This window comes from Antedon mediterranea, chromosome 3 (genome assembly GCF_964355755.1).
Source record: "Antedon mediterranea chromosome 3, ecAntMedi1.1, whole genome shotgun sequence".
In the NCBI taxonomy this organism is placed as follows: domain Eukaryota; kingdom Metazoa; phylum Echinodermata; class Crinoidea; order Comatulida; family Antedonidae; genus Antedon; species Antedon mediterranea.
In genome coordinates, this window is record NC_092672.1 from 28145068 (window position 1) to 28170034 (window position 24967).

The window sequence follows — 24967 nt, forward strand, 5'->3', positions numbered from 1 at the left end:
AACCTTTCAATCACTTGTTTTTTTTCAATACCAGACACATTTGGACTAGAGCACCTAATACCAGACACATTTGGGCTAGCACCCAATACCAGACACATTTGGGCTAGAGCACCCAATACCAGACACATTTGGGCTAGCACCCAATACCAGACACGTTTGGGCTAGCACCCAATACCAGACACATTTGGGCTAGCACCCAATACCAGACACATTTGGGCTAGCACCCAATACCAGACACCTTTAGGCTAGTACTAGTAGTACCCAATACCAGACACATTGTTCTGGCAACCAATACCAGACATCTTTGTTCTGGCAACCAGTACCAGACACCTTTGAGCTGGCCCAATTGCCCAGTTTTTCAGAAAATCTTGGTTCTCCGATGGAATTTCAATAGATTATTACTAATGAATTTTACACCTTTTGGCCGAGTAAGTGACTCTCTTCTTTGCAGGGCTAGTAAGTGATTCTCTTCTTTGCAGGGTGGTTTCATTTGACCATACATTATCTTGTTCAAGGACTATGTCCATCAATTATTATCATCAGGGTAATAATCCTTGTATTAATTAATCACGTATTTCGGAAATGCAGGCACGTGGCTGGCCAGCCTTAAGCGATTCAGACCTCCCTACTTGACTAATCATATCCCCCTCTGGATCACATTAATTCAAAATGCCTTGAAATTAATGATTCCAGCAGAGGATTTTGGTTTATGTTTCCTGGGGGAAATGTTAACTGGATTTTTTAATTGAAAGCATTCCATAACAGAGAATTTATTTAAAATTTGGGAGTATTCAATTAAGTATTTTGTCCATGGTAATAGACAGTTTTATGAAGGAGGTAGGCCTAAATGTAGGCCTACATTATGCAGAAATTGCCTGATGTTGTTGACAAATAAGCATTTATTTGAAAATTTAATATATGACTGCATTTTTGCTAAGTTTGTGCTACCAAAAATCAGTGGTTGGTCAGGCTGCTTGTATGGGCGCGTTTATACAACACGCTATTACACGCATATTCTACACGCCTACGAGAAGTGTGTTGTATAACAACAAAGAGATTCCGTGTAATGAGATTTTAATTGCAAAAAAAGGCTACTTGGCTGAATCCTAAAATTTGGTGGATTCCCGGTCGCCGTTACCGTGTTGGAAGTGTCCTCAGGGTATATTTTGACCTCTCGTTAAAACAGGTCGTAATATCAATCATGTCATGCGACGTCTAACAAGATTGGGCCCATTTATTGCTGCTTCGCTGCCAGCAATCATCCTCCTACCACGTCTTACGCCTAGCCTGGTAGGGCCAACTCGTAGTGGTAGTAGGCCTCTATAGACTATCGTTTCCCACTCCAAACAGAATAAAAAATAACATCGCAAAAATGGCATCTTCTTCCATAGTGTTAGATGAAACAATGAAACCCTTAAAATAACTTTTATTAATTTAAATGAACCGAGAACAAAATAAACAACAATGCAAACGTGAACGAATACAATAATGAAAATGGTAAAAACCGCGCGAATACATCGGACAGCGAGGAGGCGACGATGATTTGTTGACAACAACCCAGCCAACAATTCAATTCAAGCGATCAACGATTTGACCTTTTATCCTAGCATGCACTGCGTGTTGATGAAACTTCCGGTACAACACGGTATCGTGATTTCTAGTATAACAGCAAACGTTAAGGTGGGTTGACCTCGGTCCGAACAACACGCTAAAAATTTAAGCCGTGTTCAAATTTAGGGTGTTGTATAAACACGACCTATGTTTTATAATGAAAGAAGTATGGCAAGTGCACATGATTTTATTATAAAAGTGAATAGCCCCCTCTAGACTCATGGACCTAATATTAGTTCATAGTGAACCTAATAATAACAATTTGTGTGTTTAATTGTTATTCTATTAACCATCTTAAAATAAAATACATATGAAACAATTTAAAAACATGATTGACAAAACAAAATATAAACTTTTGCCAAAACTTTAATATGAGAAATGTGAAAATTTTTTACAAAAGCTACTGTTTACTAAATATTTCTGAATATGCTTAATTAGGGACAGTGTTCGTATTGGTCTTTTCTTGGTCGACTTTGCCAGCAACTTGTAGATCCAATGCGATTAGGTGCAGGTTTGTTTCTAGCAAGGCAGAATTGTACTCCTTCCTGGTTCTAGCAACATAAAATAGCAGTAATCAACAACATAGCCTCTTCTTTAGTTTTGTCCCAAGTAGGCCTACACCTTGAAATTGAATACATTTTTAGCAGCAAACATATCTTTCACCACCAGCATGGTAATAAGTTTATTTTTCAGGACACAGTCATGCTTTTCAGCCTTTATTTTCAACTGTCAAATTTAAATGACTAAAATATTTTGAAAGACTGAACCACCCATAAATTTCAATCTACAGTATATCATTTTTGGCTTTCATATAAAAAAATTAACACCAGGCATAAAATGCTAAGTTTATGTTAATAAACTGTCTTCATGTATTGAATTATTTCTTCATACTGTATGTATCCATGGTTTCTGTCAATCATTGAGGTAAAAATAACTGTGTTTTTTTTTTGTCTATTCATGTTATTTTATCTTATCCCAGGCAATTAAACAATTACTGTAATCCCAATCACCATTTTAGCCAAGTGTCCTGTCTTCTGCTACAACAATGAAATATGGTTTAGTTTATTCATATGGTTAACAATAATTTCGCAGCAGAAGCAGGACTTAAAACTTTTTACTCATCACCCTTAGGCTGAGAGAAACACTAAAATCTCATATCTAATCTAACTAAGTGAATACATTACAATTTAGAGAAATACTTAAATATTTATTGAGTTAAAAGTGAAATACTTTATATTTAAGGGAAATATCTCACTTAAGTGAGTCACTGCTTCATAAAATATTTTTAATTAGAGGAAGACCTGTTTTATAAATCTGAAAATACTCATGGAAACAACAGCCTTGATTTAGATTTATTTTTCATGCTAATTGATGATACAGACCTGTTTCCAATCAAGATGTCACTAGATATGTCCCTTTTATGGGCATAGACTATATTGTTTCACACAAATTTGTCACCTGATGTGGGGAGGTGTTTGAATGACATGTGGTGTCTTGACCTCTCACCTGCTTCATTAACCATCAACAATGACATTATCATGGTCTATGTTCTCATGTGGCACCCATACCACCCTATCTCAATACAGTCCACTAATGTATATTATAACATTGGTTGTTGTTAACATTTATAAAGGCCCATTTACACTAGGATTTGTCTAAGGATGGATAAGCAAGCCTGCCAGCTACAGCGATTTTAATTGCTTTTGCTTATCCTTTCCTCCTTAGATTTCCACCTGTCTTGTTTTTGTTACCTTGTTTTAAATGTATTTCAATTTTTAAAGGCTAAATATAGAATGAATGAATGAATGAATGACATGACAATAACGATCGACGATAAATAGACACATATGCATTTTTAATACATAAAACAAAAGAAATATAAAAACTTTTCAATCTAGAACTATAGAACAACCATCTATGCTGTCTTTACTGAAAAGGATATTTTCAAACGTCCAATCAAATAACGTCATGTTTAGTAAGAGCAATAATATCATGACAATACAACTATTTTATTGTTTTTATTTCTCATGACGTCATTTGATTGGAATTTTAAAATTATCATTTTTATCAAAGACAGCATAAATGATTATCCTATAGTTCTAGAACAAAAACCTTTCTAATTTCTTTTGTTTTATGTAAACAAAATGCATGCTTATATATTTATCGTCGATCGTTATCGTCCTAGTGTAAATGGGCCTTTATACTGTAAAATTCAGTGTCTAGAAATCTGAGTTTTCTGGAACTAGAATAGAAAACAGACATCTTAAAGATAACCAAACAAATATATGTTTTTAATGTTTTTGTTGAATATGCCATTTTAATTTCACAATAGTTTTTCACTTTGGCCAAAAATTGATAGAAAACAAATTATTTAGCTTAAAAAACTGCAATTTAAAGCAAAAAATGGTCAAATTGAATGGATGGAAGTCATTGGTTTTGGTTGAATTTAACCATTTATTATATCTTTTTATAAGTAAAAACATTTTTGTTTTGTTTTTCTCTATGAAACTTTATTAATCTCTTTATTAATTTTAATTTTTCATTTTTTGGGGACAATACATCTTTAATTATCAAGAACTATCAGATATCTGCCATAAAGTTAATCCCTCAGATATACTTCATTTGTAAAACATATCCAATTCTCTTAAATAATGGAAATTTGTATCTGATTCTGATTAGATAAAATGGATACTCTAAAAATAGCAGTATTTCCAATTACCTACCCTCTGATTAGTAATGGAACTATATTTTCTTGATACACCCATTTATAATCCCTTGTTTCTCAACCATTAAAAGTAATACCTGTTCTACATTATGGGATGGACTTTTTCTTTGAGGAAAACCTTGAACCTCAGCCAATTTTATGGCTATGGTTTGTGGCGCCCCTGGCCTTATTTTTTCTTTTAATCTTTGTTTACTAAGGATGACTCAAACAGCAAAAGCTGACAACGTGAGACCCTTGAACACTTACAAAACAAAAACATGAAACGAGAATAATTTAACCCCTGAAAAAAATAGGCCTATAATGATTTTTATCAAAATATTAGTGCTGTTCCGCGATACCACGCCAAAAGTGTTAAAGAGTCGCTACCCAATCGAATTTGAACAATCCCAGTCGTCTAATGCTTAGGACGCATTCGCATATCAGGCAGAAGGTTCCGTGGTCGAGTCAAGGTTGGGACGACTTTTTCTCATTCTCACAGATTTCCTCACCTTTATCATTTCATATTAATTAAATTTCAGTATATCACCAGGCAGTTTAAAATTTATTCTGTGCCTGTGAAGAATATACTGTATTATATAAAACATTAAAAAAAGTATAATTTAATTTGAAACATTTAAATTAAATGGTTGGCGACAAGAACAAGTAATGGTGCTGTTTGTTATTTCAATCTGGTGCTTTATCGATCATTTAAGATATTGCACTTTGATTTCATTTTGATAATAGAAACCACACGATTACACCAGCTTTATATTAAAGTCATTAAATCACTCATGAAATTCTAACAATTAGTAATCAATAACTTCCCTCAAGACAAATTACCCCCTCTCATCATCTTCTGTCCTAATTATGTTTAGTTTTCATTGTCTTCAATATAGCTTATTTTATTACTCTATAGTGTATATCTTAATGTATTACCTCATTTCTATTGTGCGCATTGTACCCCCTATGGTTTTGACCCACACCTAGACCATTTAGGAGGTGCGCATTGGTCCCCCTTTTGTTTAGTATAAGACATGTTTGTTTTATGCTTTTGTGTAGCAGGAAGCTTAAAACTTTAATATTAACAGTAAAATCATTTATATACTTACAATTAATTGTTCGGAAGAAAACACAAGATGTTTTTATTAGTTTGTTCATTAGTTTGTTTTCCAGATGTCCATTATTAATGTTTTTGATGGATGTTATATTAAGATCCCTCTAGCAGATTTAATACTTTATTTTTTATTTATCCATGTTAAATAATGAAACCTGAAGTAGAGGATTACGGACACACACAAAGTAACAGAAAACAAAAAGATCAGATTTATCAAACCTGGAATAGCAGATCAATATCTGAACTTTATATTAAGTAGCAAATTTACTTTTTTTTCCCGTTTTTTTTTTTTCAATATGGGCCTGTTTGTAGGGGTTGAAAATACCAGCTTATTCCCGATTTCCGTTTGCGTGATCCAATTAACTTTTGCCTCAGGCTACAAAAAATTCGAGGCAAAATGTTCACCAAATTTGCAGGTTATTTCAGCGATAATCCAATTATACTCGGCCTTCGAGGATTAATAAATCTCCGATAGAGGCAATGTGTCGAATTTTGACAAACGTTCGCTGCCTAGGTCCGTCATTTCTCCTACGAAGCTCTTCCATACACACTTCGAGAGCGATCGTCAGCTGGTGCTTTCCTTGTTGGTGTAGACCGCTTAGTATAGTAGTAGGCCTAGCTGGTCGGTGGTGTTTCCGTCGTGTAACATTGGGCTCAAATTCTTCGTCAATGAGTAAAATAATGGTCGTCAGGAGAAGGCATATTTCGACAGGATTATCGGCGTTAAGAGGCATAAGGTTTGTCGCAAGGATAAGCAGTGTAAAAGGTAGCAAGTAATTGTTATTGTAAAGAAAGATCGCGTGTAAAAAATATATAACACGAAACTAGCGTGCGAAAATGGGGTCGTAGGTTGTAAAGACAACTGACCTTAAAACGTAATTTCCAGTTTGTGATTCGTCGATTAAGCATTTAAGCGGTTAAATATTTCAAGTACGAACAACGCTCAATTTATAACCCGAGGCATGGGTGAAATTAAGCGCTTATTTTAACCACCGTACGAACACGACCTATAACCAAAGCATTGAATCATGGCTTGCCTCCGATTAATTGTAATTATATTATTCCTTGACCTTCATTAGAGATTTTTAAACAATGTTTCAGTTATAAAGCGCCTATGTATTTTAATATGATTCCTAAAATCATTCGACAATCTGAAAATATTATTTCCTTTAAACGTGAACTTAAAGAATTTATTTCCAGTTAATATTGTTTGTACTACAGTATGTATATATATTTTTATCTGTCAACGATTTTAACTTCTATATGAATTTTATATAATCAATGTAAATTTATAGGCCTATATTATGTCATTTGAATATTTAATATTGTATGTGTTGTACTGTATGTATGTTTTATCGAGGGCCCTAAATGATCAGTTCTATTGGAACTGGATAGGCTACCCTCAGTAAAGATGGTAATAAATAAATAAATAAATAAATATTTGGAGTCAGTGTTATACTAAGTTTAAATTCAAAGCAAATATTATTACATAATTTTTTTTTTTAAATCATTCCATTAGATTAAACAAATTGGTTTAGAAAATAAATACACATTTGTCTTGTTTCTGCAGCAAACAAAATAACGATTATTAAGTGTGAATAAATTATCCACAATTTCTTGACAGCAGAAACAGGAAAAATTGTCAATAACCGGTTAAATGTCAATGGCAGTCTAAAAATAAAGTCAATGTAAAAATTTGATTTATTAATATAAATGTTTATTTCTGCGCTTTACAACATCATTTACAGCACAATTGATAAATCCCAGACTAGTCTGTACTTATTACTAGAAATAAAGGCCTGGTTTCCCAGAAATGCTGGTTTTCCTGAAATGCTGGTTTTCCTGGAACTATGCATATAATTAATGTTGGAAGAATTTGCAGGTTTTTGGGAAATGCGGTTTTTAGGAGTTCATGAGTAAACCAGGTTAAAGTATACAAGTGAAATCTAATATGTCCTCCATTTTGAGGGAAAGGTATACTCAACAAATTCCTATTATTAAAGTGACAACTACAAATCATGGGTGTCTACCAAATAAAGGTTGATCATAGTGTTAATAAATAATATATAATAACCAGGGACCTCAAGCCTATGTTACGCCACTGATTAGCACTAGTATTGTGTCCTATCATTAGGGCATACATCACACCATAATATATTTTTTAAGGGAAATTCCTAAAGGAACAAGGAAGGAAGAAAGATTCTCGTGATTGAAACGATAATGTTTTAATTTTAGGAACAACTCTTGAGATCTTTAGAAAGTTGGCGTGCATGCCATGTGAAAGGCTTAAGTTGGAGTTCGTCAAGTTAACTAACACTCCTAAGGGCCCTCCAATGCAGGTAGATGCATTGGACTGCTCATGCTCTGGACCCAGTAAGCTCTGGGCTCATGGGTTTAGCCAGTGAGCTTGCAAAGCCATTATGCCACTGATCTAAACGCTGCCTCAATTCCCTCAGAGTTAAATTAACCAAGACAATGGTTGATTTTACCGACCACAGCCTGTCCAGTAAAACTTACCATAGGAAGGCACCCGCAAGCGCCACCTGCTGACTTAGACTTTTTCAAAGAATAGAAAAAGAAAATCTTTTGCGGCACATACTACAGTAGTTTAAAAAAGGATGATATCCAAAATCACTTTTGTCCAAACTTACAGTAGTATTGTGAGTTTCAAGTAGAGTTTGAGAGAGCATTTAGCCATTAAGAAACATTCACTTAATCAGAGAAGTAAATCCAAATTATGGCCTTCTGGTAAACTTTAACCTAAGAATAAGTTTACTAATAGTATGTTCACATGAGACAGACATAGCAGCGATGAATTCACATGAGACAGACATAGCAGCGATAAAAAGAACTTCCGATTGTAAGTAGGTATAGGGGATTGGTTAATCCTCAACTTGTTTAGCAATATATCCCAAGTAGATTATAAGAGGTAATCCTTCCAAAACTGATTACCTTTTTACTTTAAATTCCATTCCTATCTTGTTTATTTCTATTCAAGAATTTGAAATCTGTGTCGGTAATTTTTTAGTAATGCTAATTATTATTTTGAGTGCAAATTTGACATTTTAAATCTGGTAGATAAGTTGAATACCTGTAGTACAGAGTATGATGTCCTTTTTCCCCTTCAATTCCAAAAAAACTTGATGTGATCATCATTGAACCTAATGTAAGCTTTATAGTAGGCAATAAAATGAAAACAAAAAAACATAAAAGTCTAAACATTTGTACATTTTTATTTTCTCTTTTCATAATGAACATCTATGAAATGGCATTATATTTCTTTATACAAACTGATAGACTGTGATCTTCTCTTACACATTCTCTGTAAATTGTGCTGTACTTATTTTTATTTATTTATTTAGAACATTTTTTATTTGTTCTTGTTCTTCATCGTTATGAGCTCCCACAATCATCATGTTGATTATCACGGACCTAGTCAGTGTGGTGGCAGTATTCACGGCGGATTTTGGGTTTAGTTTTGATTGTTTGGATTATTTTATTTATTTATTTAATTAACTATATGTGAACTTTATTCAATCAATCGTACATTTGTTATAATGGTAACCATTTATTTACTTATTTGATTTTTTTAGTACTATTTTTTTTAAATATTATACTTTGTTTGTCTATAGGGTGATCTCATGACAAATACTATTGTACTTCTTGACATGATCCTGACTGATATGTTTTATAACAAAGTTACCTTATGTAATATTTAAATAGTCCAAATATATGTTGATTGATTGATTAAATGAACAACAATTTGTATGTAAAAACTTATTTTTACGTGATATATTTTGTTGTACCGTAAGTTATGCCAGATTTGACTTCCAACAAGCTGTGTTGATTTGCACACCTGGTCCTTCATGGATAAAGAAAAGTTAAACTTAATTGAAACTGGAAAATGGACAGGCCTCCCTATTTTTTATTTTTTTTATGAGAATGTTAAAATCATAACTGGTTATTATTATGATAATACACCTTTGACCTACGACCTGTGGAAAAGCCAGTGTTTCCTGACAAAGTGGTTATATAGATAATGATACCTCACCTGTATTGTAACACAATAGCACTAAGGTCACGATGAAATGTGGAAAAAATACTGAAGTATACCGCAAAAGCTATCGTAGAAAACAGACCACGCTCTTCCGAAGGTCAGCCATGGGAACCGATGAGAACTCGGTCGAAAGTTGAAAGTGTTAAAATTATAATAATATTATTATTATTATATAGTTACCCTGGAAATTATGAGTTTCTGTTGTTTACCTCTTTATCTCTGTTTAATTTGTTAAAATACTGTATCAACTTCCTATGCTCATATTGTACATTTGTGCATTTCAAATATGGTACTTAATTTTAAAATATAATAAGATAAAATACATGATGGACATTTGTATTTAACTCAATTTTTACTGTATTTATCTCTAAATATAGTTGGTTTTAATTTCAAAAGTCTACTGTAATTTTGTAAAATAATAAATAACCATAAATCATGTTGATCAAGAAGTTTATTTTCGATTCATCCCCATTTCTGACTCACAAAAGGCATTGTGGGTAAAAAAGGAGCTTTTTTAACGAGATCATCACGTTTCAAGCCAGGGTTTTATTTCAGGTATATTTTATAGTACACGGTAGATCCCCTCCTTGTCCTAAGGGTACAGTTTGCTATAAAATGAACAACAGAACTGGACCTATTATGTTCTAACACTACCTATATAGAGAAAAAAAAACTTTCAGAAAAACTCCCTATTCAGAGAACCTCTTTTAATGGGACACTGTTTGGTTCTAGAACAGCTTCCCCTTAATAGAATTTTTTAAGATATGCAGCAGAAACTGCCCCATAAACAATTACTATTACATTGAGAACATTATTGAAGACTATTAACTTATTAAGTGAAATTTAAAACTCTGATTTGGAAATGGACCTTGGATTTCCTAATCTATGTAACAACAGTATTAATGCTAACAGTTCTACTAATTGTTAATAATGTAAACGTTGTCTAAAAAGAATTAGGTGCCGCTTTTATCCGAATGACCTTTCCAATGGCATCTAGATACTCCTGAGGGATGACGGTATTGAAGGCTTACATAGTGCTAGTTACCCAGGGTTTTGCTCAGGGGTGTACATGGGAGGAACACAGCACATGGCTTACTCTTTGTTGAGGTATTAAGCCATGCTTGTCTTAACTTAATCTTTCCTTTACTTTATAAATTGTTTGTTAAATATATATATTCTCTGGTGGCTGAGAAAATAACATAGTTTATTTGTTTATGAAAATCTGATTACTGGGCGGGTGTTTGTACTTTCTGTATCAAGGGCATGTGTATGTGCCGAGTAGTACCACTAGAGCAGGTCATGTGTTTGTTGGTTAACAAGATGTAGATGAAATGTTAAAAAAATAAAAAAGTATTACATCATTATAAAAGTCTGGAATTTTGACCAATCAAAAACGATGGATAATTTAAACTCTTGCTTGTGATTGGTTGGATTTGTGAACCCTTTTAATTTATAATTATATTGCAGACAATTTTAAAACCTCAGTCAATCATTGATAAAACTATAATGATAATCAGCAAAAATACAAAAGAATAAAGAAACATTGAAATAAAAAACATTATTTTTTACATAATTAACATTAACAAACATTAACATTATTAAAAAATTTGTAAACATTAAGAAAATATTATTTTCACCCTGACAACTTTTTAAACTGTTTTTAATATCGATCAATAATAGTTATTCACTTTGACCAAAAATGTGTTATAATAGTTATAATAATACAACATTTATATAGCGCCCTTTTCATGAGTAATCATGCTCAAAGGCACTTTACAAGCATTATTACCCTAGTATTTTTGTTGGATCAAACACGTATGGAAACATACTCCCATAATGCAGCCAGTAACGAGTGCAAAGTTGTGTCTTGATCTAACCGGGTACCCATTTATACACCTGGGTGGAGAGAGGCAAACGTAAGTAAAGTATCTTGCCTACGGATACAAGCAATGCGGCGAGAGTTTGATTCGAACCTAGGTCTGACGATCGGTAGTCCAACGTCCAACACACTGCGCCACACGCCCTCTGAAAAAGCTATAATTTAAAGCAAAAAAACTAATTTCAACCGTTTAATTATGTCTTTCTATGTGACCTCATTACATTTGTTTGGGTTTGGGTTAAAATTTCTTATTTCGTATTAAAAAAGAAATCTTGATTATATTAATTTTCATGTTTTTGGAGAACAATATACATCTTTAAGTATGAAAAAAAATATGCAAAAAAAAGGTGATTTACTTGGCTTTATTACCAGAAGATTTTAAAATGTAGATCATATTATCAATACAAAGGATTTCCTAATCATTTTCTTTATTATATTTATGTACTATTGTAATTCATTTAATTTAATCGTAAAACAAAATAGATTGATTCCATATTTAGCAGGTGACTTTATTTCGCTGTCAATCTTGCTAATTTTTAATCGGTTGTTTTGTCGTAAAAACAGTGCCTCATTCTGAAATTATTCCGCTTCTCAACATCCATTTACCATAAAAATGTTGATAATCTGTAAAAAAACATGATATTAATTCTGATTGAGAGTTAATTAGGTGAAAGTAAATAGCTATTGGATAAGGATTGGTACTTATGGAGTAAATTGATATTATCCCCTTCGTAACTGGATCCATTTAAGTCGCTGTTTTACCCCACAGAGTTTGTAAAAATTATTATAAACGTACAAACACTGTCAGGGATTTAATCCTAGGCCTTTGTACATGCTCAGTTGAGTGTTATTTCATGATAGGGTACACGCCAGCTTTAGGGTATACCTACAATTTCATTGAGTCGTTGAGACCACTTCTAAATACTTGACCAAAGCGTGCCATACTTCATTCTTTGTTTTGTGCTTGCACATTTCTATCTTTTATTTCTGGTGTTGATAAAAGACATATTCAGAGTCTCTTTTTTTTTTTGTTATTTTAGTTTTCATGGTATATATATATATAAATATTATTATTGCTATCTTTTTTGGGGTACCTGCCTATGGCAGTTTGAAGAAAGATAGACCTGTAGTAGGTATTCACTGATGCCCTTCATCTCAAATAGCGCCTAGAATTCCTTTTCTTGTACTACTCTATTTTGCTCCTTGTTTTAATCATACTACTACTGTACATTTTGTGTGCCCTTTTGGTGTGTGTGGTTTTTTTTTTTATTTGATCATGTTTTAACTGTATTGTATTGTGTGTAATTTTTTTATTTAACCAATTTATTTTTAAGGAATAACTAATAATTATCAAGAAAGAAATATTAGCTGCATAGGCAAGATCATAGTATAAAAATAAAACAGACAATGTTCTTGTTTCTGTCTCCAAATAAAATATTTATTGCACTAGTACTTTCGACCATAGGTCATCATCAGATACTGATAGAATATCGGTAATAGATGAATACATAATATGTACCCTTTTGTACCCTTTTTTCCATATTATGGAGAAATGGTACAAAAGACAAGATATATAATTCCTAAACGATTTAAATGATACATTGAATAATTATCAATATACGAATTGACAGATTTTGCATACAGTATCTCAAATATTAAATTTGAACAAACCTGATAATGTTTCCTCCTAAATAGAAAATTAATATATTTTTCTGAAACTGTTGTGTCAAACAAAATTGATGGTTGAAAAACTAGTTTGAAAGGTAAATCATCATGAAGCACACACACAACACTCGCAATCACAATGAGCCAAATGATACGTTGTTCATTGTCAAGAGTTCATCTCCTTTATCCCAGGTGTGTTTTGGAAATTTATAGAGAAGCCTGTGGAATCTGCCAAAACAACGTTTTTACTTTGTTTTTGTCGTTCTAGAACTGCTTTAGAAGAGTTCTGCTTTTGTTGCATATTCAGGATTTTTTCTTCATTGAGATGTATTACATTCCGGAATTGCTTCAGTTCAAGAAGAGTTTTGTTTCTTATTTTTGGAATGTATTATAATGATTGACTGGTGTGTCATCCGTTTACATTCCAGGTGTCATTGTAACAAAATTTTAGGTCATTATATTTTGTATGAAATTGTAAAATATGTTGTTGTGAACTCATGATGGAACTTGTTATTTTATTTTCTGTTAAATTGTAAAATAGGTTGTTCGAGGTAAAAATATACTTGTTAATTACCAACCTCTGAATAAATTTCAGTTGAGGAAGGGTCCACCCTCCCCCCTCTCTCTCTCTTTCTTAAAGTATTACATTTTAATAGGTCATATTTTAATAGGTCACGTTGATTTATGCTACCATTTTAAAATAAACTGACACCACACTTTAAAACATGAAAAAATGAATTACTCATTTTCAACTTCAAGAAAACCATTTAATGCAATAAAATTGTTCTTGTACACTTGTCATAATCGAATGTTATGGTTTTTATTTTGTTAAAAAAAAATATTTCCCTCCCTCTTCCTCCTGAAAATCGGTAGGGAGAGTGGATGATGATTAAACAGGTATGTATAAATATATATTTACACACATTAATTCAAACCGCCCGGTGATATACTGAAATTGAATTAATTAATTTGAAACGATAAAGATGAGGAAATCTGTGAAAATGAGCAAAAGTCCCTCCAACTGAGATTCGAACCCGGAACTTCTGCTTGATATGCAGATGTCCTAACCGTTAGACCACTGGGCCTTTTATATATATATTTTTTGTCTAATGGTGGAATGTGTTATAAAGGTAACATCTTATTTATAATGTACAACTTTAATGATCTTAATAAAATACAAATTACAAATTGATATTGTTGTGAATTAATTAACTAATTCCAACAACTATTTAAAAAATGATCAGGTCATTTATGATACTATAAACTCCCAGACTGAATTCATTTTAAAATAATTTTCTAAACTCATTGTCTGTTTTAACGAGACTTTAACAAATTAGGGTGAATTTTATTCAGGTTAAGTCGATTAGGTCATACACCCTAATAATAGGTGGTAAGAATTGGTGTGCCGAAGCTTAACTTCTTAGTACATATTACAAGCAATTATTCTACAAAGCATATAGTTAACAAGATTACAATGATCTGACCGTGTTTAACCTTACTTACATATTATATCCTAACATTATAAGATAATTTTTTTTGTGTTTATAGGTAAATAGCAAGTAAGTAGCAATGGCGCATATCTGTTTTTAAAGCACTCAATAAGCACCACCCTCTTCTTCTCCTCCAGTTGCATTTTCTGATAAAAAAAAAAAAAAAACAAAAAGCTCTGATTTTAAGAGGTCATAAGAATTTTTTCTTTATATTTATTACTTTTGGGGTTTTGCTCGCACAAAGTGATGGATCATCTCTCTCACTTTCAACTTCATTAATGTTTTTACCATCTGTTTTCATAATTTTTACCATTTGTTTGATATAAAGAATTTTATACACATTGGTAATTACAAACCAGATGAACATTTACGATCATCCAAAAATAACTCTTGGACAACTGGCCGACAATTTAAAATCCCCCCTCCCCCTCATCTTTCTTCCCTCTATGGATATGAAGTTTGAAATATAGATAAATGAATGAATATTTAAACCCCACATCCAAAACAAAATTCTTATAATTTAGCCTAAACAATAGATTTTTTTTTTCTAAAATACATTTAGGCAAATTGCCAAGGAGAATTCATTCACTAAAGCGTGGTTCCCACTAGAACGTAACGCAAGGACGTAAACGCAACGCAAGCGTTTTAACCAATGACAAGCGAAGTTAGAGACAGTTAGCAATCACAAGCGAATAAGCCATCGCTTGTGATTGGTCAATTCACTTGCATTGCGTTACGTCCTTGTGTTGCGTCGCTAGTGGGAACCACGCTTAAGGTGCCAATCCTGTTCACAAGACAAACAAAGTACGCAAGATGCTCTACTTAAACAAAGTCTTATTTACAAGTGTAATTGAGAGTGGAGTTGTAAATTGTCATTAGAAAAAATGCTGACACTAACAGGTCTTGAATCCAGACCCATTTGATTGGTAGCAAGCAATTTCGTTATTTTTTATTAGAATAATAGATGGGACCTAATATAACAAACGTTTTTTCTCTCTGAATCACTTAGTATTAGAAAAAGGCTGACACTAACAGGACTTGAACCCAGACCCCTTTGATTGGTAGCAAGCAATTTAGTTATTCTTGATTTAGAATAATAGATGGGACCTAATACAAGAAACGTTTTTGCTCTCTGAGTCACGTTGTATGAGATTAATTAGTGTTGATACCACCTGGCAAGGTCTGATCGATGTGTCCTCGCTTTTTATCAGCTTGTTTGGCGTGTGGCTCCAATTCTGTCTAATTAGTCCCAAAAAATTGGTATTTTCAGACAATTGAACAGGGGTGCATTGACCTTTGACATTTACAACCCAGTTTTTATTATTAAATCGTTAGACTGTAAAGGGATAAGTAATCATGTGAAAATTGTTAATGAACTTATTTAACCCCTTAGCCTGTATGACTATTTGAAAAATAAAGAACATTAAATGCTTAATTTCCCTTAACGCCTACACTTAAATGAAATAAGTTTAGACTACTCTCTATCTTCCAAATCCAGTCCTAAATAGCTGTCAAGTTTCAACTTAAGTGTATTGACTGAGTGGGGATAATTAATTAATGCAGGGCATTCAAATAATGAATTATTCTTATTTTAATTTCCTTATTTAACCTAAATTTATTTCCTATATTTATTTGGAAATTTTATTTAAATTATTTGCTTGGTTTCAATTACGTTTATTATTATTTATAAATAAAAAAATATAGATAAAAAAAGAATGAAAGTGAAAAAAAGCTCAACAATTTCTTAAGGAGAATTTTATTTTTCGTATGTGTTAAATTCTAAATAAATAAATTAGTAAAACATGCTTGATTTTTTTCTATGATTTTTTTTTTTTTTTTACAGAGAGAGTTCGGAGAATTCAGGAGAAATAATATAGTGTAAAAAAAACGTGTTACCAATTTAGGAGAAAAAAAACTGTCACCAAACATATTGTAAAAATGTGTTTTACATTTTTTAATTTTTGCAATACTTGTGGAAATAAGTATAAATGTCTTATTTTAATAATAATCTATATTAAACTATTGTATTATGACTGAAATCTTATTTTGATACTAATTTTTATCTAAACTATTGTATTATGACTTTTTTGTTTGTTTCGTTATTTATAGCTCGCAAACATGATTTTCATTCTGATGTGTCTACCTTTAACTCGTCATTCTACTTATCAAATCCAAATAAATATGTGTCACCTTCAAATGAAGTTTTCAAAAATTAGTAATGCATTCCTTAAACACGTTGTGTTGGAAATGTTCAACATGTCATGTACACGATAATGTGCTTGATTCATTTTCACATGCCATGTAAGCAAACACAGGGTGTCGCGACAAGCACATGCTGCGAACTATGTCGTTTACATATGTTAGTACTTATTGCTTTGGGAAAACTGTCTATTAAATTATATTGTACAACAATAGATGTATGCTTATGGGTTAAAAAGACCTACAAATGTATGTGGGTGGAGGTGGGAAAAGGTGCATGAACTCTGAAATTTTAAAGACTTATTTTTTGTACTGGTGGAGTGTTGGTGCATTGATGTTAACAGGGCATAGACGGACATCCGGGACAACAAACTTTTTGCAAACAATTTCTTAAGGAGAATTTTATTTTTCGTATGTGTTAAATTCTAAATAAATAAATTAGTAAAACATGCTTGATTTTTTCTATAATTTTTTTTTTTTTACAGAGAGAGTTCGGAGAATTCAGGAGAAATTAGAGGACTTTATAGCCGCTCTTAACAAAGAGAAATAAGGTGATGAGAACAGGATTTTGCGTGAAAAGTTAATGATAGTAACAAGGTGGAAAAAAAAGAACATGGGATATTGTAAATAAAAGGAAGCAACCAAGAAAAGGAAATAAAAACAAAGAATTTGTATAATTAGGAAGTTTCTAGAGAAAGTTACAGGTGTGTTTTGGAGTAGTTTTCACAATTATAATGCTGTACTTGAATGAGACTACCCTATTTGTGTGAATGGTATGTTCCAATAAAGTACAGCTGTGACATTGATTTGTTAAAAGATTGATGATGAGCACTCCCCATTATGGTACCAGGGGTACACAAATGAAAAATTGGGATTAATAGTATTTAAATATATATAAAGCTATTTAATAGTTTTTTTTATAATTATGAAAACAAATGAAATTTTTAAGCAGTTATTAAAATGTTTGCTTTTGGGATTGAATATTTGTCTTTACTGGTAAAGAGAAAATAAATTGCATTTTAAGATAAAAAAATTGTATGAATGTGGAATTAAAATGGAAGGAATTCATTTTACCCAAACTTATACAATAGTGCTACAACAAGGTCTTCTTTTAGCATACATTTTAAAACTCTCAAACTATTTTTAAAATAGTTTTTATCAGAACTAAATATTCTATAATTGTAAACAACAAAGAAAAAAATGACCATAAAATTAAAAATGTTTTTTTTTTCCACTCCTTTGATTCCTATAACCCATATGCCACCCACCCTTACCCATTAGACACCCAACTCTCCTCTCTGACTATACCATGAAAAGCCCCACCTGTCTCACTCTTGAAAAAACAAAGGATATTAATGTATTGTGTGGTATTACAGTAGAACTCCTATTAAGGAGACACCACTGGATCCTAAGAAAGTGTCACCTTAACAGAGATTTCCCTTGAATAGTGATTAAAATACATACTCTCCCTTGTTCATTTGACAGAAAATTGTCCTCTTGAAAAGGATGCCCCCTGAATAGGGGTGTCCCAAAAAAGATACCCGGGAAAAACAAGAGTAAAATTATTAAGATGATGTAATTTTTTTTTTGTATAAATACTATTGTATGGTACGTGTACACCAACCAGGGAGCGTAAAATAATTTATTCATAGCATCATTTAAAAATATGCAAATAGTAATAATTTTAAAAGCATTATTCATAGTGTAACACATTGCTTGAAATGTTGCATCTGAAAATAAATATACAGTTTCTGAAATTGCATTTCTTCTCTTTATTATCTGACTTCATTTAATATTTTAATAATAGTTGCCCACTAGCCAATTGTCACCAGTCTTGGTTGTGGCTCGTTCTGCTGTCCCACTAGCCCATCTTGTGAACTGTCACCAGTCTTGGTTGTGGCTCTTCCTGGTGTCCAACTAGCCCACTTTGTGAATTGTCACCAGTCTTGGTTGTGGCTCGTTCTGCTGACCCACTAGCCCATCTTGTGAATTGTCACCAGTCTTGGTTGTGGCTCGTCCTGGTGTCCCACTAGCCCATCTTGTGAATTGTCACCAGTCTTGGTTGTGGCTCGTCCTGGTGTCCCACTAGCCCATCTTGTGAATTGTCACCAGTCTTGGTTGTGGCTCGTTCTGCTGTCCCACTAGCCCATCTTGTGAATTGTCACCAGTCTTGGTTGTGGCTCGTTCTGTTGTCCCGCTAGCCCATCTTATGAATTGTCAACAGTCTTGGTTGTGGCTCGTTCTGTTGTCCCGCTAGCCCATCTTGTGAAATGTCACCAGTCTTGGTTATGGCTCGTTCTGTTGTCCCACTAGCCCATCTTATGAATTTTCAACAGTCTTGGTTGTGGCTCGTCCTGGTGTCCAACTAGCCCATCTTGTGAATTGTCACCAGTCTTGGTTGTGGCTCGTTCTTTTGTCCCGCTAGCCCATCGTGTGAAATGTCACCAGTCTTGGTTGTGGCTCGTTCTGTTGTCCCACTAGCCCATCTTATGAATTTTCAACAGTCTTGGTTGTGGCTCATCCTGGTGTCCAACTAGCCCACTTTGTGAATTGTCATCAGTCTTGGTTGTGGCTCGTTCTGTTGTCCCACTAGCCCATCTTGTGAATTGTCACCACTCTTGGTTGTGGCTCGTCCTGGTGTCCAACTAGCCCATCTTGTGAATTGTCACCAGTCTTGGTTGTGGCTCGTCCTGGTGTCCAACTAGCCCATCTTGTGAATTGTCACCAGTCTTGGTTGTGGCTCGTCCTGGTTTCCCACTAGCCCACTTTGTGAATTGTCATCAGTCTTGGTTGTGGCTCGTCCTGGTGTCCCACTAGCCCACTTTGTGAATTTTCAACAGTCTTGGTTGTGGCTCGTCCTGGTGTCCAACTAGCCCACTTTGTGAATTGTCATCAGTCTTGGTTGTGGCTCGTCCTGGTGTCCCACTAGCCAGTTTATGAATTGTAACCACTCTTGATTGTGGCTCGTCCTGGTGTCCAACTAGCCCACTTCGTGAATTGTCACCAGTCTTGGTTGTGGCTCGTCCTGGTTTCCCACTAACCCATCTTATGAATTGTCACCAGTCTTGGTTGTGGCTCGTTCTGTTGTCCCGCTAGCCCATCTTGTGAAATGTCACCAGTCTTGGTTGTGGCTCGTCCTGGTGTCCCACTAACCCATCTTATGAATTATCACCAGTCTTGGTTGTGGCTCGTCCTGGTGTCCCACTAACCCATCTTATGAATTGTCACCAGTCTTGGTTGTGGCTCGTCCTGGTTTCCCACATAGCCCATCTTGTGAATTGTCACCAGTCTTGGTTGGGGCTTGTCCTGGTTTCCCACTAATCCATCCTATGAATTGTCACCAGTCTTGGTTGTGGCTCGTCCTGGTGTCCAACTAGCCCACTTTGTGACTTGTCACCAGTCTTGGTTGTGGCTTGTCCTGATGTCCCACTAGCCATTTTATGAATTGTCACCAGTCTTGGTTGTGGCTCGTCGTGGTGTCCAACTAGCCCACTTTGTAAATTGTCACCAGTCTTGGTTGTGGCTCGTCCTGGTGTCCAACTAGCCCACTTTGTAAATTGTCACCAGTCTTGGTTGTGGCTCGTCCTGGTGTCCCACTAGCCATTTTATGAATTGTCACCAGTCTTGGTTGTGGCTCGTCCTGGTGTCCCACTAGCCCATCTTGTGATTTGTCCCATCTCAGTGTTATGCTACAGGTTTCATTATCAATAATTAAATTAAATTGAATAGAAAATGAAACATGGGGGCAACAATAAATTTTATATTAATCTATAGAAATTACTATGTGAAAGTTTTAAACGCCATGAATGACCACTGTATTTTTGGATCAGGTCTATAATAGACATATGTAGCCTACCTATGTAATATTAGCCACTACAGAAAACAGTAAATTCGCTTTCAATCTTAGAGATGAATTTTAACATAAAAGCGTTCTCTTATACACCAGCTTATGGGGTTGTGTTTTTTTTAGCCCTTCCCAGGACTAGCTAATATTAGATATTAATTTGGTTACCGAACCTACTCAAAATTCGTATGTACGTGACCTAGCCTATGTCAACCAGACGACAGGCACGTCCGGTGGTTTATTTACTCCGTCTCGTTTGTCAACTTTAGACCAATCAGATTGATGCACTATAATTAGTAAAAAACTGTTCGATAACATACGTGACATGCGCACGACTACTCGCAACTAAATCGACGTCGTGATAGTTTCGCTATTACGCCGAATATGTAAGCACACAATAATTTATAACAGTGGCTTACCACTTGGCCCTGTTTTTGCCGCCAAGAATGCACCGTGTATATATATAAGGTTATTTTTTTGTTTGAGCAGAAATGGGTGTCATAAAAAATATACTTTTTAGATCGAGTTGGAGTCATAAAACGTCACCGATGATCGCTTACGGCCTTGTAATGAAATAATATAGATATACTGGTAATTCCATATCGGAACATCCAGATGACCTTTGTACAAACAAATTGATTAATTTTATTTTTTATTATCCGTTCTCTGCATTGAATTGATTAGTTCCGGAACTATTTGGACCCTTACTCAGTTGTAGCTGTTAGACCCTATTGTTCTAATTTTTATTGTGTATGCATTTCTCCAACATGATCCACACCGGTAATTGCCGTGTTTTTGTGGAGGACTTTAAACTTCTAAAACTAATTAGGCCTACGCTACCTTTCAATGGGTTTTATTGTGCATAGAATTTGCTCTTCACATTTTGAAATTACATAGTACCGTATATAGTAGCAATATTAGTATAGGCCCACTCTTGTTTAGTTTCATTGAAATTTCTTTTCAGTGTTATTGCTTTGCCTACAATGTGTATTTGATGGAGTTTTATGATAAATTGTTTTTCTAAGGTCTACTAACAAACCAGGGAGCTGAGGTATTTTATTAATTATACAGTACCTCCATGGATAAACTACGATCGGCCATTCACACCATTTACAGCATTCATTTCGAAAGTAAGCCCCCCTCTTTTAGTTTGCAAAAGTACCGTAATCTCGAAAAAGAAGCCCATCCAGCTCAGTCCTAATGAAAAAAGAATAGTTTCGAGGTTTTACAGTATGCTGCCTATTTATGCTCTTAAAGGGGGGTTCCGGGTTTAAAATGAATAGCAATTTTAAACCCAGAATCCCCCTTTAAGACAATTGAGCTGGTTCTCATCCGAGTAATATTGCCACGCGACTCTAAGTGCGAACGAATGATCAATATTAATATTGTTCGTGATTTGTTTTTACATGTTTGTAAATAAAATCATATTGAAAATGTGTGAAGGTCGTCGCATGGGACGATCACAAGATAAAATCAATGTTTGATCATATAGCTGCATGGTTTGATTGATTGAACTTTCGTCCTGTGAGTGATAGATTTGATGTTAAAAGAAAGTATATTCCTTTGATGAACCGATATCACGAACCAAATCAAAACAATAACACACTACGCCTTTTGTAAATCGTGTATTTCTGCTTTGTATTTGGTAACTGTATTTTGATTAACTCTAGGGCATCTATACGCATACGATGCCATCCAACCAAGCACATAATACGTTTTACTTTGTTCCTTTTTTTCTCGTTCGTTCTTGGCCTCTTGTGTCGATGAAAAAACCTAAAATTATAATTATCAAAAACCACAAGTTAATCTCGAGGTGAGATCTCGTTTCAATTTTTATAATAAAAGTCTTATTGGAGTGGATTAGCCTTTTCTGAAGCTTTCCTTGGGGCGCGTTTCGTTCTCAGACCAATTTTTAAAATAATATACGCATTTGTTGTTCCATTCGTATATTTTTAAAAATATAACGAACTAATTGTGCGTTATAATAATGTTTGTTTATTTCATTACCATCAATTTCTAGACCAGGTGTTGTCGTTGTGCAATCAGATCAACATACAATTAATAATTGACAATTGATAAATTGATTGGAGAAAGACGTTCAACGTTTCGTCGACGTGATGACGAATAATATCTCAGATGTAGATTATGATGACCTCGCAGGACAAAAATAAATTGTGAATGGGAGCGACAAAAAACAACACGTATAGCCGTAGGCCACGGATGAATGATATGTTTAGGTTCTTCATGAGAAGGTCTTGATTATGAACAAAAAGTCCACATTATAGTTCGGTTAAAATATTGTAGTTCTACAATATTCGTAAGTAGGTCTCAGGAAAAAAAACTATTTTATACAATTTAAAATGTGTATTCTTCTTTTACAAAAAAATGCTTTTCCATTATCAATCAACTAAACACTTTGTTGGTTGTTGTAGGCCTAATGGGGAAAACATTCAATCATTATGGTGAGAAGTGAGTACGTTTTAATTTGGTTGATGTGGTTCTTGTTTCCCGGCTGTAATTAAAATTCGTTTGAACGTATTCAAAGATGGAGAGAAGAAATAACAAGACAAAATACGGTACAGTACAATGTCGAAATTAAAGGAATAGGTCCCCACTTTAAAATGTACGTTAACTGTTATTTCGATTATAGTTTTAACGGTATGATATCATTACATTAAATACATTTTAAAATTGTTTGTCCCAACCTACCCTCCCCAACTTTATCTCTGCCTGCCAATGAAGCTGCGCTCGATACAAAATACGTTCAGAAATTGCTGTGTGCACGAACCATCTGTGTACCGCCCGCTTGGTCTGTTCACTATATTTAATTGTGTGTGACATGGCATGCGATTATTGAAAGCGGAAATACTTAATTAAAATTTCAGATTATTACAAAGTGGTGATCACCTATTTTTTACCACACTGCATACTTTAGTTATCTGGAACTTGTTATAATGGTCGTTGGCACGGGGTTTCCTATTTGTTATACATAATACATATTTTTAATAATAATTCCGCATCTCGTACGTTTTATATTCATAAACTCATATTTTAATAATGAAACGTCTAATATCAAAGGTACCTTAGATTCTCGTGTTATCAATTGTGTTTGCACCGACAATTAGGCCTAAGTCTATTTTTTATGATAATTATTGAAGAAAGTTAAGTCGCTTTCTAAAAATAATCTATTGATCACGGTATTTGTGACAGTGTGAAATTGTTATTATGTAATATTGATTTTATATATATGTTTATAGTTTACATTGATTTGTATAAGACTGCTTCTACTTCTAGAGGTTTTATTAAATAAACGAAATAAAACTCACAGAACTGCATTTTCAGGGAGTGTACTGGAGAGAGAAGTTAGAATAGTATTACCGATTTAGATTGGGGGAGGCTGTGTGGGCGAAGCGAAGCAAAGTTCGATTTCCCCGTTGGGAAAGATTTACGATATCATTATTATGTGAGAAAGTGGCCTAAATCATGATTGTAATTGCTTTGAAGGTTGTCGACACTATAAACTGCTGTTTTCACGGCAGTTTACAAACATCGTTTAACTGGAACGTGCCTCTCGCGTTCGTGCGCGTGAACCACCCGTCGTGACGCGTCGGGCCAAGTTCCCGCTTCCTTTCCTTCGTTGAGCAAACCCTGGCGCTATTTTTAAAAGGTGAGGTGGGATGGGGATATTTTTTAACAGCTGAACCATGTCACGAATTTGCCGATTATGCATATGAGAGCTCAAGTCCTGTATATAGAGAAAGGACACGTCAAAGAAGTTTTTTTCGGACTGGGTGGATTTGTAGAATTCGCACCGCAACTGTTTCCATGAAATTACTCATGCAGCCCCTTTGTGGTTATCGTGGTCGCCTGACGTGCATTTTTACACACGCGTGATGTGTAACCGGTGACCGGAAGCTTTACTGGTTCAGAGTTTATATTTGTGGTGTAAGCCTAAATCTCGTAATTTACCGTATACGTGCGAGCGTTTACGACATGTTAGAATTATATACTTCCATGCATTAATATGTTTTGATTTGGTACAATACTAAATTGAATCTCATACAAGACGTCTTCGTCGCTGGAGGAGGGGTCTGAGCTGCCCAAAATGTTCAACAACCAAACATACAAATAATTAAAGCAATAATTAACGATCTTCGTGTGTGACGCAATGTTACCGTAGTAACTTATAAAATATAATTCTCTTGAAAATGTCGTACTGTATTATTTGATAATTGTGTATCTATTGGTGTAATCGTATACCAAGAAATGTTATGACATGGTTGTTGTCTGGTTTGGGAGAAGTGCCCATTTTTAGGAGGACGATGGCCTGGGATGGCCTTCTTCGGTGCTGATAAACACGTTTCCTTATTCACTTTCACCACTAATGAGGTATCGTTCCTAAAT

General features: G+C 34.1%; 1 protein-coding gene across 3 annotated transcripts in view; it reads left to right on the plus strand.

Annotated features, from left to right (window-relative positions):
• Positions 1–18456, plus strand: part of LOC140045136 (dynamin-like GTPase OPA1, mitochondrial) — a 55814-nt gene extending 37358 nt beyond the window's left edge. For 2 of the 3 annotated variants that reach the window (XM_072089895.1, XM_072089897.1), the window contains one exon: positions 17205–18456. In XM_072089895.1, the coding sequence (XP_071945996.1) occupies positions 17205–17269 (65 nt within the window). In that variant the 3' untranslated portion in view covers positions 17270–18456. Of the gene's footprint in view, positions 1–16363; positions 16436–17204 lie in introns of those variants that run through there. The other variant, XM_072089896.1, reaches the window with a different exon arrangement.
• The last annotated feature ends 6511 nt before the right edge of the window (positions 18457–24967 follow it).